The sequence below is a fragment of the Triticum dicoccoides genome, chromosome 3B (genome assembly GCF_002162155.2).
Source record: "Triticum dicoccoides isolate Atlit2015 ecotype Zavitan chromosome 3B, WEW_v2.0, whole genome shotgun sequence".
NCBI classification, from domain to species: Eukaryota; Viridiplantae; Streptophyta; class Magnoliopsida; order Poales; family Poaceae; genus Triticum; species Triticum dicoccoides.
In genome coordinates, this window is record NC_041385.1 from 617162382 (window position 1) to 617180285 (window position 17904).

Here is a 17904-nt window from a genome sequence, read left to right on the forward strand (position 1 = left end):
TGGCATTTGTTTCTTTTTTGTTTTCTCTTCCGTTTCTTTTGGGCATGGTTGTGCTGCTTTCGTCCCAGCACCTATTGTTGGATGTATCGTGGTGGTTGTTTGTAATACAAAGCAGGAGAAACCCTTTCTCGGAACAAAAACAACAAAAGAGATTCAGCAGAAGCTTCAGGATGAAACTTTTTATCCTTCCAAACGCGCAACATTGTATCTCCAACCTTGCGAAGCTCTGTAAACCTCATTTGCTACCCGATCTAGCAGTTTTGTGTCCAACTCCATTACCTCTCTTCGTTGCTCCTTTATCTGCAAGATCGACCAATACAGAATTGTCCGCAGGAGTGTCCTTTTCTCCCTGGCTATTCCCATGTAAGTGTGTCTCCAGCATTATTGATGGAATGAAATATGGCCAGCCTTTTTATACCAACTATATCTAGATATACTCCACAGAAGAAAACGATATCTAGGCTGTAGGACAAAGAAAGGCACCGTGCACCATGTTCTCGGGGCCATGCAAGTTCGTTCAAGGCTTGTATTTTAAAAATGCTTTGCCTCACTGGATACGTGTTCTCTGCTTTCCCATAGATTCCTTTGGAGGCATCTCTATTAGTTTTTCACTAGCATCCAAAAACCGAGATGGCAGCTAGATTATTATTATGATTAGGCCAATAGTTTGAGACTGTTATGGTATAAGGATGGTGGTCATGGCCTAGCCAGCTTGTGTTCTTGAGCAGAAGTTGCCACGAAGCAGCCGATCGCATGCAATGATTAGGTGTGATCTTACCTGCATTATCTGTTGTGATTCTCACGGGGAACATTCCTAAACCCTAATGGCTAATGGTGTAGAGTAGAGGGGGGTGGCGAAGGCCTAAACTCCACAATGGAACCAGATGCTCTTGTGATAGACATGCTTATTTGCCCTTTAAATTTGACACTTAGTATGGAACTTCCACACATATATGCTAGTAGGATTTACTTTGCAAAGATTGTTCAATCTTAAAATATCTGGAAACAATAGCTACACGTTTCTGCCGATGTGCGCTCTTGGTGATGATGCTTTTATGAGGAAGAAATATATCCACTGCCGCACTCGAAAAGATCATATAAATCTTCTTTTTCGGAAATGGACTTTGTGTATTGTAGAAAAAAAACTTTGGACTTGAAAATGTTTTTTTAAGTTCAACTTATGAGCGAATTTAAGCTTAACTCTCGTCACTTAGGAAACCACTAATTAGCCACACCTGTCGTATGCTAAACGAACAAATCTTGATTACCAGGGATCTGGAAATCTCATATACACCAACCAAATCGTTGAATGCACTCCCCTTGGTACGTAGTACGAAGTACGGATCACGTTGCAAAAATAGACTGAACATGTCTTGTAGTACTAGAGTATTTGAATGCCCTTAGGTTCTTGTCTTATACTAGTGTATTATTAATTTTGATAATCGTGTACTAGCATCACCCACGCCCAGCCTTTTACGGGAGAACAAAAATGGAGCTCAATAAACATGGTATGTTTATCTATCACTTGTGAGTGGCGGACGGCATGAAATGAAAGCGTTACATGTACAGACGGAAGAATAATCCGAGAGACATGCTTGTCACGAGTGGCGAAGGAACCTCCGATGAAAAGATGTCACCGCCATGAGAATGACATTTCCCATGCTCTGGGAAGCCACCGTGTGTGATCGATCCGAGGGAGGCTCGTAGAAAACGTTGGGCGTCCGGCCCGGAAGCTGTCCGGCACGGTGACCAAATGAGGCGCACCCGACATTCCAAATCCCCTCGTCGAACCGCCCAAATCCGCCGCCGCCCGGGGGCCGAGGCCGCTGCGCTCCGGCGTTGTATACAAGCTTGAACAAGTTGGCGCCGCTGCCGGGGCCGTACCGGACCGGGCGCGGGAACTTTGCGCCGCTGCACGGTCGCGTCGGGCGTACGTCGCAGCGTCGCAGGGCCGAAGAAGATATCTGGCGCGCCGGCGGGGAGCAGCGGATCTATGGGGAGCGGGGTCTGTTTTCTCTCCCGTGTTGGGCCGCACGTCTGCCGCTGCCCCCGCGACGTCGTGCGTCGCACGACGGCGGACCGGCGCCCGTGCGTGTAGCCTCCATGTTCCGAAAATAAAGAAAGATCAACTCGGTTGCCGACGGACCCTGCTGGTTGCCCTCCACTGCCGATCCACCAACGGTACGCTGCGCTGTACGGTCAGTGGTTCAGGTGAACAAGCGCGTCCGGTCCGTTCGCTGGGTCTGCCGGTGTGTGTGCAAGTACGCGGTCACGTCCGGCATCCAGTCACACACGACACACGAGCGCGAAGCCCTTAACTATGCCACCGAGGCAGTGGCCAGTTCGTCGCCGCTTGGATTTCCTGCCTGTCAGGCCGGCGCAGGCGAGCGCGTGAGCGACAGATGGGCGCGCAGAGGCGCACGTGCGTGCAGCGGTGGTTCGGCTCCTCGTAGCTGGAGCCCTGGAGAGGAAGGAAGGAGCGGGGAAGCTTCGTGCGCGCTCGCATCAGGTATACTCTATCCGGCCGCGCCGTACCGTACCTGCACCGACCGCCTCGGCATCCGTCCGTCGGTCCAAGATGGATACTCTTCCCGTTCAGATATTGGGGTAGGCAGCCCGGCATTCCCGGAGCGAACTGCTCGTGCCGCGCCGCTGCATGTGGCGGCCAACCTGGCAAGCCAGATGCCAGGCTCGGAAGCATGCGCCCGCGTCTGACCCCGTCTGCTGCCCTCTGGCTGCGCCGTGCCATGTCACGTGATGGGAGTATCCACCGTATGTGTGCACACTCTGTACTTGCTCTGCACCTGGACTTATTAATAAGGGTTTTGAAATCTAAGACTAGATGAACACTCGTAATGAATATGATCCGTCAAATATCCCCCCAGTGTTGATCCTCTGAAGTGATGAAGTCCGTCCCCTGGGAACTGAGAAATGTTTTTCAGCGTCAGAGATGAAATCCCAACCTGAAGTGCTGGGAGGATGTACCCACCGTGTCGAACGGTTCAGATCAAGAGCCAGACCGCAACCGCTGCAGCAAATGCTTCAGCGTGCTAGAACTTTACTGTTGCTGATTTTGCTGCCACATGGATATTTCAGCTGCAGCTGAAATGATTATTATTATTTGCCACAGCCTTACTCAGAATCCGGATCCGGTCCTCCTTGGGCACTTCAGACTTGCCTCTCATAATAGCATCAGTTATTTAGACTTCGGATATGTCCTCTTCCTCGATGGTCCAGAGATCGGTCGGTGAGGACGCATATTTGGGTCCTTGGAAAAAGAAGATGAATATCGCCGCGTTGGATGGGCGTGACTTGGAACTGGATTCCTCTGGCAATAGCAACAGCGGGCTAGATTTGTTCGATTAATTGTACGATTACGACATATCGAAAGGACAGGAGCCCGATGTATGCCTGCACTGCATTTGGATGAACATGCTGGGCCAGCGCACAGAGGCGTCCATCTCTCACCAGTCACTGGTGTAAACAAGTATCGACAGTTCCAGATGACACTAAACACAAAAAATGGAGATACCAATTTCTACCAGTTCCAGTTATGGTAAAAATTGTACTTGAATTCAACTCATTTGATCAAATACAACTCATGGCTGCCAAACAAGGTGGGAAATTTTTTCTCATGGAAACTCAACTTATGTTACCAAATGCCAATCCAAGATTATATCAAGAGTCTAAATGGGGTGTGTGTGTGTTTCAGAATCTGACTGTTTCCTGATGATGTACACAATATATTTACTCACTCCAGAGATGTGTAGAAGAAGTCCTTTTAGCCGCAAGAAAAGAATGCTCAAATGAAAACTCTGCTCTTCAAAATTTCATGTTTTCCTTCCCGAAAAACAATGCAATGTGGTTGGGATTCAGTCTTGCTGTACGAACACCTTGTGTGTCTATATGCCTGTACTGTATGTGATGTAACATAAGATGGAGACTGTTCCTTGAGTTGGATGCCCACAGCCAATAGCCTTTTGGCTATGTCTGCTCACCTGATTGGTTCTTATTAATATCGTCTGTACTTGGTACTTCTGCCGTGCCACATTCTAACACTGGTATTTCTGATGAGATGAGAGTGCCAGGAGAAGGTGGCTCTTCCTCGCTAGTTTGGATGCCTGTAGATCGTGCAAGATCAATCCATTGCTGCATCAAACATAGCTGTCAGTAACGACTAGAGAAACCTGGAATGCAAGTATTATCATGCATAAATATATGTATGAAGCTGAGTAGTGGAGTAATAGACTGCACAAATGAATCCTTGCCGTTGTAGGAGTTTTATTTCTGTCCCTGGAGATATTTAGCAACGGTTCTACCAGACACAAACTTAGGGGTTGGGGTGGATCATTTCATTTCATCCAATGGATGAGTGATCTGCACCGCGGATAGTGGTTGAACGGGCTAGCGGCTTGATCCAAAAGAATTAGTGTATCCAATTCTGCATTAATAGCTAATCCTATGGGTCAAATGATCTGCACTGTTGTGCATCCAGTTGCATCTAAATGGTGCGGAGCATTTGACCCGTAGGATGAAGTGAATCGACCGTGTTAGATGCAATTGGCTTTGTGTGCATGCACTAATATGCTCTTCATGCACATATATTTAGACATTCATCAATGCAACAATGTGCGTGTTGACAGATGAACCTTTGGTTCTAGTGACGGATATTGATTATTTGATTATTTAGGTATAATTCCTAGGATTGACATGGCGCGCTCTATTAAAACGGAGTGACACACATGCACCCGTTAAGTGTGACCAGTGGAGCCTCCAATATTTTCTTAGCACATGTACAGGACACACATGCGAGATGACATGTGTTGAGTACTGAGTTTGTGGCGAATGTGTACTTGTAGGTTATAACTTACAAGTTAGATTTGGATCTTGTAGTAATGTAATATGTACTACAAAGTGTGTGGCCAGGGCATGGTGTTAGTGTTGGAGTCGTACACTTGTATCCCATATCTGCTTTGTATGGAGAGAGGAGACCACATGTTGTAGCCATAGCCTTAAGAGGTCTCCCATATCATGCTAATTGAAAATGATTAAATTAGCCCCTATTCATCAATAGCTAACCTGCTCTCTGAATCACACCTATTCATCAATAGCCCCTATTCATCATGCTAATCACGTTTTTTTCTTTGGAAGGATATCCCGATATTTGTTTGTTTAGTTCAACCAGCTTGATGGAACACCTTAACCAGAAAAAAAAACACTTAATAACAGGAGTACAAAATGCAGAAGTGGCAAACCTGTGTTCCAAAGTATGAATTGATTATCCGTGCAACAAAGGACAGCACATTAGCAAGAAATGGCTGATTATAGTATGACACAAGATACTCTCCAAGCCGATGCTCCACTAGACCAGCAATGACCTTAACATATTTGTCGGGGAAATGTTAGATATCGCAGAATAAGTCAAAAATGGAAGGCAAAATTATAAGTTGTGCTTATATGATCATAAATCACTAGACAGGCTGCTTGATAGCATACAGTTGCAGCTGCAAGGCCTCAGTATGCCCTTAGACTAACTCATTCATCCACGGTATGTTATACTACAGATCATTTTAACCATTGCTAAATTTCCTATCATGTGCCCTCACATGTGCAACTCGACAGACAAAACATATCCACATGATCAGCCAGAATCACTTGTGAACAATTTTTTAGTATTAGAACTTCATCACATATATACATCTAAATTCTTGACCCTTCATTTGAAATTAGAAAGAGGATAACAAGGAAGCACCTGATACCGCAGATTCGCTGATGTTCCAAGGAAGCCACTATACACAGACGCTGCTTTCCAAATGGGAGCTCTTGGGCGTTCTGCCTCTATACTTGTAGGACTCAAAAATCGACGAGCAGCATACAAAACATCCGAAGCAACTCCAGCTCCAATACTGGAAACAAATCCAACACCAGCAAGTTTCAAACCACCCACTAGTACCGATGCAAATCTCTGATTCATGTCCCAATTCTGGCCCACGATACCCTTTTGAAATGCATTATCTGGCAGTGACCCTAACAATCCTCTGACAAGCTCCAAGCTCTCACCAGAACCATTGTCAGCAATAGATAAGAGCGAAATAGTAGGAGCAGGAAGCCAGACTGTAAAAAAGTCAACAACAGAACCTCTAATTGTATCAGTAAGGACATAGTCGATCTCTTCAAAAAACCGTCCTTTCCGTTTTTCATATTGTGCCAGGACAGCTGTAGTTATTGATATACCCTCTTCGATAGCTAATCTATTCAAGAATTGGGGATCTGCCAGTAACCTTTCACGGAAACCCTGCACAAAATGACCATTTTCAACATCATCAACATGCAGTAAGTTCTCCTAGCTATAAAGAAGCAGAATCAATTAGACCGCTCAAGGACTGGCCCAGCCCTTGTAAACCCAGCCTTGAACTTTCAGTTTCCCAAAATATTTTTCACATCTTTCACATAATATCACTAGTAAATATTGATTATTTCTGGCAGTTCTTTCCTTTTGGGATGCCAGGCGGGGCTGATCCTGGATAAAATCTGACAGGGCTGAGCTGTCCATAAACAGTTCTGATAGATTTTTTTAAAAATATAATCAAGGAAGGAATATATTATTGAAGCAGTAGTATGCAGCCGTATGGTCAAGCACTAACCCATAAATAGATAACTACAAGGGAAAGGAGTGAAAGAGTAAAGCAGGTGCCTACTTGGAATCGGTGAATCAATTCATCCACAACAGGATATTTCTCAAGGTCAAAAAAGTTCTGCAATATCTCAGGAGAAACTACACCAAGATCTATTCCTTTCTGAATATCCTGTAATGAAATAAATGCAAAAAAATTACATTATCTCAAACATAAGAAAATGCAATGTTATTAGAAATCATAACTGCCTGACATAGCAAGTTTTTAGCTGTGTTAACTTTTTAAAGAGCCCATTACTGGTTTTCTAGAGTAACATCATTTACGGCATGTTACAGTTAGTAAGAGATATAATGCAAAGGAGTACAAAAGATATGCTGACAGAGCAAGTGATAACCTGGGGCAGAGCTTCACGCCTCCTACCAGCTGCATTCATAACTCTAGCGATTTCAGCACGGTCAAAGCAATTTCGACTGCATGGCTTGGCAGCAGAATACCACAATAAATCCGCTACGGGGATTTCACCTTCTCGCCTTATACCTTGCCTCTCAGGATCAAGAAGGATCACAACTTGCTTTTTCTTTTGCATCTTTTTAGATATTCTGGCAGGAACACCAATTCCTCGTGACCCATACATAACATGGCTTGCACCAGTTACAACAACGAGCATCCCTGAAGGATCTCCAGTACTAATTTCCTTCATTATTATTTGGGACATGGTATAATCATCAACTACTCTTGCCTGTGCAGATAGATATGAGCTAGGACCAAAAGGAGAGACACGAGAGGATGACGTCTTGTCTATCAATGATCGGCCTGAGATGGATGTAAAGCCAGAAATGAAGCCTGAGCCAGCTGGAGGAGCATACAACTTCCTCTGCTCTTTTGAAAGGCCTTTGATTCCTTCTGCTTGGACAGTTCTTACCACCTAGTCAAGAAATGTATTAAGTACTTTTCACCACAGAGAAAACTAAGCTGTCTGTATGCTGCATATAAGAATACTTCTCAGACAAGGGCCAATGAGGATGTAGAATAGGTGCTTACGCATCGAGTAAAAGCACTTGATGACGCAAGGCAGGAAAAGGCTTGCCAGCTGGAATAATGTAAAAATCAACACTGAATAACTACAATTCTCAAGTCTAGTCAGCCTTAGAAAGTCAGAAGTAGTAATGAACAAGATCGTGATGATAAAAATATGCATAAACAAACACATGCAGATGCAGTTTTGCTGGATGATGTGTGTGACAATGATGAATTACCTCAAGCGGAGTTCCACATGCAATAAGCTTGATTCCATTATCACGGCAGTAGTTTAAAAGAGGTTCATACTCCTGCCAGCGCTCCGGTGCCCATTGAGATGTGTACAACCTTAAGTTGTTGCCGTCAATTCTGAATTAAGATAGGCCTGTTAGAAGTTCGTCGAGGAAGTATTGCAAGGCTGACAAATCACAATCGCTCTCATAGAAATACACTATTTCCCCATAAAGGTGAACAAGGATTAAAAAATTCAACATGTTTTCTTAAATTCGGTGGGTCCTGAAATGTTTGTTATCACAAAATTTCAGACGAGATTCAAATTAATTCAAATCAAATTTAAACTAGGTCTAATTCAGTGAATTTTGATTGGAATAATTCCATTTTTTTGGAAATTCAAAATATTTCCACGAGGTCTTAAATTTTTCTGTTATCGATATTCTAAATCCTGAGTCGAAACTATTCTTAACTTCCCAGTAATATAAATCTATCAAAATGAAACCACAATACCAACTGTAAACACAAAACTCTGAGCATATAGAAACTTTTGCCGTGTACTGTACCTGTACGTATCTAGGTTCGAATTATGAATAATGGCAACTAGGAACAGGTAAATTTCGTTCCAATCAACAAAAAGGGCAGTAGCAAACCTCCCATCCATGAACTGGTTGAGCTGCTCCTGGAGGTCGCAGGGGAAGGCCTCGAGCGAGAGGGAGAGGGTCCTCCCGGCGTCCGCGCAGCGAGCGGCCAGCTTCCGGACGATCTCGAGCTCGAGCAGCCGGTCGTCGCGGTCGGGCACGAGCTCGGCCTCCCCGAGGTAGACGACCCGCGCGGCCATGAGCTTCTCCCACACCCTCCCGCGCGCGTCCTTCCCCACGGCCTGCGGCTCGCCGATGACCGTGGCGTCGTACATCCTCGACAGCGCCTCCCCTTCCGACTCCGCAGCAGGTGTCGGGGCCGGTGCTGCGGCCGGAACGGGCGGCGGTGTCGGGGCCGGCTTCTCGTCGTCCGCGGCGGAGGCCGCGAGCGGGAGGTACTGGAGGGCCGTGGACGCCGCGGCCAGGGACGGGACGAGCAGGAGGAAGTCGCGGCGGGAGGCGGCCGCGGCGCAGAGGGTGCCGCGGGAGGAGGACGCGGGAGAGAGTGGCGGTTTGGCGGGGAGGAGGGGTTTGAACTTGGCGGCGCCCAGGTGCCGGGATGGCGCGTGGGGCAGCATTCTCCCCGGGCGGAGACGTCGCCGGAGGCGCGCCGGCGGCGAGGGGGAAGCGGAGCGAGGCAACAAGATATGGAGTAGCCTGTAGCCCGTGGCCGTTGGCTAATTATCTCTTGCTGGTACAGCACAGCAGCACAGCAGTAGAATTGTACAACTGTTTGTACCGCAGAAGTACGCCTTCTCACCTCTCTAAGACATGCCCTGTAAAAAAATCAAGAACTTGGAAGCATTTCCCGTCCACCACGCGTTCGAAGTGCTTGAAGCTAGTCGACACTGCGTGCAAGTAGCGGACAAAGAGGCACCACGCCGCAGATCGTACCATATTTGTTTGGGAGAGAAGGAGAAGACAGAGACAGCAGTGGATTTTTTGGCGTAATTCGTCCGGGCGGAAAAAAATTTCATGGCAAGTAGCCCTCGTTCTACCGGTTTTGTGGCGGGAACTTGAGCATGTGTACGCGGCGTCTCAGGGAGCTCGGAAAGGGTCACCCGTATGCCTGGTGCCTGATTGCGTGATAGGAATGGCTACTAGCTGCCGACCATACCACTGGCTCGCGCCTCCGCGAGCACATCCAACCAGTCAGCCTCGTCGTCGGAGACGAGTGAGTGGCTCACCTTAAGCACAAACCTGAGGATGCGCAGCATAACATCAAACAAATGCAAGCCTGCAACTCTTCTGAAGGACTGAAAAGAATCTTTCTCATGTATACGGTTCTTTCAGGAAGCATGGAGCTCCAGTCAGCTAGTGCCGCGTAATTGTACAGAGAAAACTCAGCATTACAGCTAATAAACCCAGGGTGGGGAAAAACTGGGGGGAAAGCAGATGTGTCGGTTTTGCGATCAAGGGATTTGTTCTTTCTTTCCTGACAAATTTTCAGGTAACACATCCGGAGATAGCTACATCCAAGAAAATCCTTGACCCGGTGCGGTGCCCCTTGAGGAGTGGAAACTGTATCTGCACATATCGCCGAAATCACCGAGCGAGTGATGACATGAATCTCAATGCGGTAACACCAATGTTGATGCTGCAGATGAATGGCTCAAAATTCACACCTATATTTACATCCTACTTCAGCTGCGCCTTTCTGCATATCCTTTTGTGTCTTCTGCTAACTTTGCCCATATACTAGCAATATTATCTGACTGTTCAACCTGCACATTGACAAAATGCAAGGATGTCAATTTAGTTCGCTTTGGCAACGACCAAATTATTGGTACTGTGAAATGCAATGTTTATTTTCAAAGAGTTGTAGAGAGCTCGTAGGTGTTGAAAACAAGACAGTGTCCCACCAATAAGCTCTATGCACCTGCTGGTATTATATAATTTTGAGTTTCACACAACGCCATCTAGGTTGCCTGATGTGAACTTTAGAAATTTATTTATTCACGGCGTTGGAAAGCTAAAGTAGTTTCCATGCGCGATGAACTTTTTCTTGGCCAAAAAGGCGACAGACATAGACTGCCAATGCGCTACAGTGGACCAAAATACATTTCAGATGTTATCTATACTATCCAATCAAACGCTACTTCGCTATCCATACATACAGAACAAGTCATGTCTTCCAAAACGATGTCATACACAGTGTAGATTTTCACATCACTACCAAATTACCATGAAGCATAAATGTTTGACATATGGACATTGGTTTGCTCCTCTTAATCAGAGTTTATCCTTTCCTTTTGCTATAGAGAAATAAACACAACAAACAACAATATACCATATCATTTATATTTTACAGTCTATACCATGTACTCCTACAAACTAAGAACACTACAGGGGCTTTGCTGGTTCGAGATAGTTGCAATTGGACACCCCTACCAGTCTCTAGGTCGACATGGTTTCTACTTTCTGCAAGCCTTGGAAGTGTTTCTTTATGTGTTGCTCAAGCTCTAGGTAACCAACGAGCAGAAACATGAAAAAGGAACATGCTTCACATGCTCTTAGGTCGATATAACGATGCAAGATAAGAAAGGTGAGACTGCAAACCACGTGACATATGTGGTAAGCAATTCAAACTAATCCAAAAAAAAGGTGAGACTGCAAACATCAAGTGGACCGACAACTCACTTCTGCTTCATGCATACAAATATACAATCCAAAGTTGTGCAGCACAAAATTCACACAGCCATGGTCACTACATACCAATTTCCAAGTGTTCATTTTGCACTTTTGCAGAAAAGCGACCAACTGTGCAGTAGGCCAGTAGCCACAGTGGGCGTCATTACTAACTTCTGCTTTCAAACTGGGCAATACTATGCAATGGTATTGGGTAACATTTTGGGTTAATATGGGATACTGAATTTAAAAATAATGGGGCTATGAAGATATATTTACAGCAAATCGCAATAGGTAATACGGTAGACAGATACTCAACCGATGTATTTATCTTCTGATTTTGCATTACAAAAATTCAAAGGATCGTACAACCGGCAACCAAAATAATGATTCAGAATTGAAGTTTGAAATTTATACCTGACTTGTTACAAAGCCTTTCATCATCTCCACCAAATCCTGGCGTATCTCTTTATTAAATCTCTTAATTTCATTCATGTTGTTTTCCTGCATTAGAGAAGCTTATTTCAGAGAAACCCCAAATAGTCCATGCCAAACAACAAAATGGGAACTTAAAATCAACAGCATAGTCATGTCCCAAGTGTTACCAAAATTCTAACATGTGGTTTGATAACCTACAAGCTACAGAGGGATGCGGCACTTCCCACACCAAGAAAGAAAAAAGAAAAGAGAAACATGAAGGCACTTTACTTGACTTGAAAGAGAGTGTTTTATTACATAGACGTGCCTCGTAATATTTCTCAGTCAACTCAAAACATGCTATCTGGGTTGAACGACAGGCTTAAAGACTCTCTAATATTGTCAACACAAACAAATCCCACAGGACAAATACAGCCTACATATTCAAGTTTATGTACTGACTTACTGAGAGAAACCTGTCCCAGTAGGTCAATACATAACGTAGTATATCTCAGTCATACCTGGCATTGTCATCATTTAAATAGTAGGAATCTGTCTTGAAAACTAATGGTCAATCCGTATATACTATATAGAGACTTCAGTTACTTCACTGACAGTTAATGTACTCGGAATACTTTCCACAACTCATATAACCATACTGAACTAATGATCTTGACTCGTGAATTTTTAGCAAAACAAATATCCGCCTGCTGCAGCAAAAGAAGCTACAAGTTCGTTCCAACTTCTGAGAGCTTAACTCGGACATAATTTTTTTAGCGTGCATAACACTGTTTGCTAATAATAGTACACCTCAGACATCACTATAGTAAATTAATAACATTAGTTCAGACTGACTGACAAAGTCAAACGATGCATTATACGGAGTTCGTTATAGTGTTCATGACATTTAACTAGTGCCAGGTAACGTTTTGAAGTTCGGTGTTTTTATTTTGATTTTGGCTGATAGTTTTCGATAAAATGTAAACTGCAGTATGAAGCTATTGCTCTCCCCAAATACTTAATTGTGCTTGTGTAACCATTGCAAGAATATTAACCATAAACTAGGAAACATTGTCATCTGACCTTATGGCATAACAACCTTGAATTGTGCAATTTAAAAATAAATAGCAACTCATATCTCAGAATGCCACTATCAAGTCCAACACGCACGTTGTACTCTTAATTCAAAGGTTTAGGTGATTTACCTTGATAAGTTCATACTCTTTGCGTGCATGACTTTTCGCGTCTTCTGATGTTCTTATTGTTTCTTTCAGTTCTTCAACCTTCTGATACCTCGTCCTCTCCTGATCTATTCCTCTTGATGACACAGATTCAAGTTTCGCCACCCGGTTGTGCAAAGCAAATAAGTCAGATGATAGACTTTGGATATGAAGCAAAGCATTAGAGCGATCAGTAAATGCATTGTGAACAGAAGTCATCGTCTCCAGGTATTTATGGATAGTGTCCTGTAAAAAAGCATAAACACCGTTACAGATCAAGGAACAAAAATAATCAAGAAGATCTGTATGACTGTATCCAAGATAATGTTACTCTCATTCCAACTTCCCACATACCAGATGTTTCACAATTTCAGCATCCAGTTTTGTCTGAGACCTGCTGACTTTGACAACAGCATTTGCAAAATTGTTAATATTAACAGCTCGAGTTCTGTGAGAACTGCATGTAGATTGGTCCTTTTCAAACTTTGCCAGCTTAACGAATGTCATTCCCAAGTGAGCTGTAGTTGTTCTAAAATCCTCATGAGCTTTAGCAAACGCCTCTGCCTACAAATTATGTAGAAGAATAGACTTAGCTGGTGTTCTTTTGTACACTGCCCCATGGTACCGGAAACCTGATATGATATTAATTTCTTGATCAAGTTGCAAAATGCAAATGTAGTACATGTACTTAACAAGCATGCATAATTTAATTCCTACATTTGGGTACATGTTAATGTAGTACATGTTGCCTCTGTCAAAACTACACTAATTATGCATAAGAAATTAAGAGTAACCATCAGAATGAGAGTAACATGAGTGCTCTAAAAAAACAGACAACAACACACACAGCTACCTGCTGAGATGTCGCTGCGAGTTGCTGCTCCAGTTGCTCGAGCTTGGCCTTGTGGAAGAGGAACTTTGCGTCAGTCTCCTCCTCCACTGGAGGCGGTCTCACCGCCATCAACCCATTCGCAACCGTCTGCTTCAGGTCCTTGAACATACCAAAAAAGTCTCGCCCGCCCTTTGTAGGCGTCGTTGGTGTGGTAACAGCCGTCGGCGAGGCGGCAGTAATCGAGGGGTTGAACCTGGGCGACTCGCCCTCGGAGGTCGGGATACCGCTAGGATCAGTGAGGAAGGTACGGAAGTCATCGCTCCGGGCAACGGTGGGGTGCGCGGCGATGCGGCAGAGGTAGCGCTGGACCGCGACGCAGCGCTGGTTCACGAATTCATGCCGCTGCATGACCTGCCCTTCCACGATGCTCTTGTCGGGGCGCGCCGGGACGAAGAGGCCGCGGTGGGTGGCCGCGAGGCGGTCGGCGAGGGTCACCACGTCGCGGAAGCGCCGCCGCACGCGGAACTCGCTGCCGTCGGCGGTCCGGGTGGTGACGAGGTAGGAGAAGTAGCTGCCGGAGCCAGGGATGACGCCCGCCGCTCCGGTGGCGGCCTCATCGTGCTTCTTGGGGTCGGTAACGGTGATCTGGTAGGACAACGGTGACGGCTCGCGGGAAACGACCGGGGAGTCGGGGGTGGGGAGGATCGGAGGGGATTCATCCTCGCCGTTCTCTTCGACGAACGGGTCGCCGTTCGCGGCTGCGGCGCGAGCGGAGGGGGGCGAAGGGGAGGGAGGAGGGTGGAGCAGAGGGTCGGTAGAAGCAGCGGCCGATGCGGCAGATGAGGAATCGAGGGCGAGGGTCTCGAGGTGTTGGTCAGCGGGGTGGTTCACCGTCGCCGGGGACTCGGCGGCCATCATGGCGGCCGCCGGCGGTTAGGTGGGGGTTGGGGGGAAAGCGAGATCTGGCGGGGAAAGCCGGCGACGAGTCAAGTCGGGTGAGGGAGGGAGAAAGGCGAGCGCCGTGATACGTGTAAGGCAAGCCTACCTCCCTTTCGTCCCCTACACCCACTGCCGTGTGGGTCCAGGGCGCGCATCTACCCCTTTTCTTTGACTTCTATTTCCATACTGCAGTGTCAGTTGCGACGGGACTGCAGATATATCCTAGAAAAAGACAGGACCGTTAATTAATTAAAACGAGAAAAAAATGTCTCTTCCAAAAACACTCAGATTTAGTATTAACCAAATCAGAAGCATGAACACCCTTGAAAAATAAACAAGTTACATCAAAGTCCCTGGATCGACCGTCTTCATCCTTCCGCATGTCGCTTCATTGCTAAAGCCACCTGGTCATCCTCACGAAAGGACAGACGCATGTAGCTTCATAGTTGAAGCCAGCATCAAGACTAGTCATACCCACCGAACACCTTGGAGAACGAATTATCATCGCTTAAATCCAAGGGAAAACTCCTCATGGTCCGCACGCCATCATTGGAGGCCGCACCGGCGCGACGAAGACGAAGCTAGAGGACCAAACTGCAAAAAGAAGTTGACACTCCACCAACAAACCCTACAAACCATAACCTCATAGGCTAGAACAGTCGGCCAGAAAAATATGCCATCGAGCCATCGCCACTGCCGCAGACCACACCGTCGAGATGGGGAGACTTGAGGGGAACTTAGAGCATCTACAACCACAGTTCACAAATGTGGGCCCTATATGTCCACGGACAGTGCCCACTCACCCCTCATATCTTAGCCATTGCAACCATAGTCCTCATTTCCGAATGTCCATTTCCATATTACTACATGCAACGTAACATTTCATCTACATACTAAAAACTAGCAAAGGAAGTATTCATTGTCGGATATGTTGACGACCTCCGTGTCGGAGCCGCCGGCCTCGTGGTCATTGGCGGCCGGCGAAACTTCGGAGCCTCCTATTTGTGCTCCTCGTCCACGAAAGATGCTCACGCTTCACATCCTCCTCGTGGACGAAGCGACGGTTCACTGCCACCTCCAGCTCGTCCTCGATGGACTTGAGGATGGCATGCTGCTCCGCCAACTCCTTCGCTTGGGCAAGCTCAAACTCCGCTAGCATTGTCCTTCATGCCGAATCCGGCCATCTCCGGCACTGGATCCGCCTCGCTGTTCTTCACTTCCGCCTCTGGCACCTCACCACCTCTTCCATCTCCTCATATCACTAGTAGAAAACAGGGCTTTGGTTCGGGCCTAGCTAGCCCATTAGTCTCGGTTCTTCACGAACCGGGACCCATGGGGGGCATTAGTCCCGATTCATGAGCCAAGGAGGCCGGCCGGGGCCTCGTGGGCATTGGTCCCGGTTTGTCTAGATCCATTTGTCCCGGTTCTAGGCACGAACCGGGACCAATGGTCCTCGCTCCTGGCCCACAACCATTGGTCCCGGTTCTTGGCTTGAACCGGGACAGAGTGTCGGGCTTTAGTCCTGGTTTCTACCATGAACCGAGACAAATGAGTTGACAATATATACCTCATCGCCACAGCAGAGCACTCCACAGTGCTCTGTTTTTTCTGGCCGGCGAGGGGAGGGCATTTGGGTGCTCTGGCTCACCTCATATGCACATGAGGTGTTCGATGAAATGTTTGAGCCACACTAGTTAATCTTTCTTCTCTCGAAACTCGACCTCCGAGCTCCATTTTCCCCGAGATTTGTCTAGGTTTAGCGGTCCATCACATCCCGTCCCCGTCTTCACCGCCGTCGATCGCCCGCGCCGATCTCGTCGCCGGCACCACCGTGGTGAGCCTCTTATTCTTATCTTCTTTCTGAAAGAAAAAAAATCTTACTTTAGATAGATACTTGTCTAATTTTCTTACTTTTATTATTCCTTGTTATTATATAGTGCGATGGTTTTGGTATCCGCCCCCGTCAGCCCTCGTCCTGTCTATGATTCAGATGTGGTATATATTATCTTTTGATAACTATTTGGTTCATTTATTGTTTATGAAAATTATGCCGACCAACGTGACATAGATTTTATTTATCTAGGAGGTGGTTGAACCGGAAATTCCAACCGACCCTATTGTTGAGAGGTTAAATTTAGTTGAAGAAGAATACAATTACTTGAAGGAAAAAATAAGAAAAATTGAGGAGGAGAAGATGATATTGGAGTTGCATGTTGCGGATGTCGTCGATGATCACAAGATCAAGATGGATGCAATGTGGTTGAAGATTAGAAAGATTAGAGAATATGTCATTCATACCGAGCCTTGGTATCATTATGCAGTTGGATCAGTTGTTACCTTGGTTGCGATTATGATCGCATTTTTTGTTGCATTGAAATGTTTTACATAATTTCAATGTATGGTTTAATTAGATGCTCTGGAGAGCTATATGTTGTTCAATGAGAACTATGTATGTACTTTGGTTTTAATGTGATGATGAACTTCTATTAATTTGGTCACTTATCTATTCATGAGATGGTTGAAAATTGATGATGTGGCTTTGAATGGTGTATTTTGAACACAGAAAAACTATGGAGTTTAAATAAGTTCAAAAAAATGAAATCCCTTTGTAACAGATGAGTTTCCGTATGGAACCCTGATAATTCGAACGAGATTATCCATTTTGTACACGAAGTGCAACTAGTTTTTGTTGTAACCCTCTCTACTTTCTTGCTCATGCTATGTGGGTGAAATGATGATACCATGCCAACTTTCAACCTTTTCAGAGTTCATTTCAAATGCTTTTCGATTTCATGGTCTTATAGCTCAAAATAATCAGTAAATGCATGAAAAATAACAAATGAAGTCAGAAAGGGTTGAAAATTGATGATGTGTCTTTGAATGGTGCATTTTCAACACAGAAAAACTATGGAGTTCAAATAAGTTCAAAAAAATAAAATCCCTTTGTAACAGACGAGTTTCCGTATGAAACCCTGATACTTCGAAAGAGATTGTCGGTTTTGTACACGACTTGCATCCAATTTTTGCTGTAACCCTCTCTACTTTCATGCACATGCTATGTAGGTAAAATGATGATACCATGCCAACTTTCAATTTTTTCAGAGTTCATTTCAAATGCTTTTCAATTTCATGGTCTTGTAGCTCAAAATAATCAGTAAATGCATGAAAAATAACAAATGAAGTCAGAAAGGGTTGAAAATTGATGATGTGTTTTTGAATGGTGCATTTTGAACATAGAAAAACTATGGAGTTCAAATAAGTTCAAAAAAATGAAATCCCTTTGTAACAGACGAGTTTCCATATGAAACCCTGATACTTCGAAAGAGATTGTCCGTTTTGTACAC

The 17904-nt window shown here is 45.3% G+C and overlaps 2 protein-coding genes across 2 annotated transcripts; both read right to left on the minus strand.

The window, feature by feature from the left end:
- Nucleotides 1-3462: 3462 nt before the first annotated feature.
- Nucleotides 3463-9306, minus strand: LOC119277452 (protein RETICULATA-RELATED 6, chloroplastic-like). The gene is made up of 7 exons (XM_037558736.1): nt 8537-9306; nt 7892-8021; nt 7030-7560; nt 6699-6806; nt 5753-6295; nt 5256-5378; nt 3463-4149 (listed from the first exon to the last, which is right to left on the minus strand). The coding sequence occupies exons 1-7, from the start codon at nt 9100-9102 to the stop codon at nt 3985-3987; spliced, it is 2166 nt and encodes a 721-aa protein (XP_037414633.1). The 5' UTR covers nt 9103-9306; the 3' UTR covers nt 3463-3984.
- Nucleotides 9307-9773: 467 nt separating this feature from the next.
- Nucleotides 9774-14612, minus strand: LOC119277453 (sorting nexin 2A-like). Its single transcript, XM_037558737.1, has 5 exons — nt 13643-14612; nt 13144-13353; nt 12775-13035; nt 11570-11656; nt 9774-10248 (listed from the first exon to the last, which is right to left on the minus strand). Exons 1-5 carry the CDS (start codon nt 14537-14539, stop codon nt 10168-10170), a joined length of 1536 nt encoding a protein of 511 aa, XP_037414634.1. The 5' UTR covers nt 14540-14612; the 3' UTR covers nt 9774-10167.
- Nucleotides 14613-17904: the final 3292 nt, after the last annotated feature.

Excerpts from the sequence above, each read along its gene's own strand:
- LOC119277452 (XM_037558736.1), bottom strand. The coding sequence starts at position 9,102 with ATGCTGCCCCACGCGCCATCCCGGCACCTGGGCGCCGCCAAGTTCAAA. Across the intron at positions 8,022-8,536 it reads AACCAGTTCATGGATGGGAG|AATTGACGGCAACAACTTAA; the intron begins GTTTGCTACTGC and ends ATCTTAATTCAG. Across the intron at positions 6,807-7,029 it reads GGCGTGAAGCTCTGCCCCAG|GATATTCAGAAAGGAATAGA; the intron begins GTTATCACTTGC and ends ATTTCATTACAG.
- LOC119277453 (XM_037558737.1), bottom strand. The coding sequence starts at position 14,539 with ATGATGGCCGCCGAGTCCCCGGCGACGGTGAACCACCCCGCTGACCAA. Across the intron at positions 13,354-13,642 it reads TCGCAGCGACATCTCAGCAG|GCAGAGGCGTTTGCTAAAGC; the intron begins GTAGCTGTGTGT and ends CATAATTTGTAG. Across the intron at positions 13,036-13,143 it reads CTGAAATTGTGAAACATCTG|GACACTATCCATAAATACCT; the intron begins GTATGTGGGAAG and ends GCTTTTTTACAG.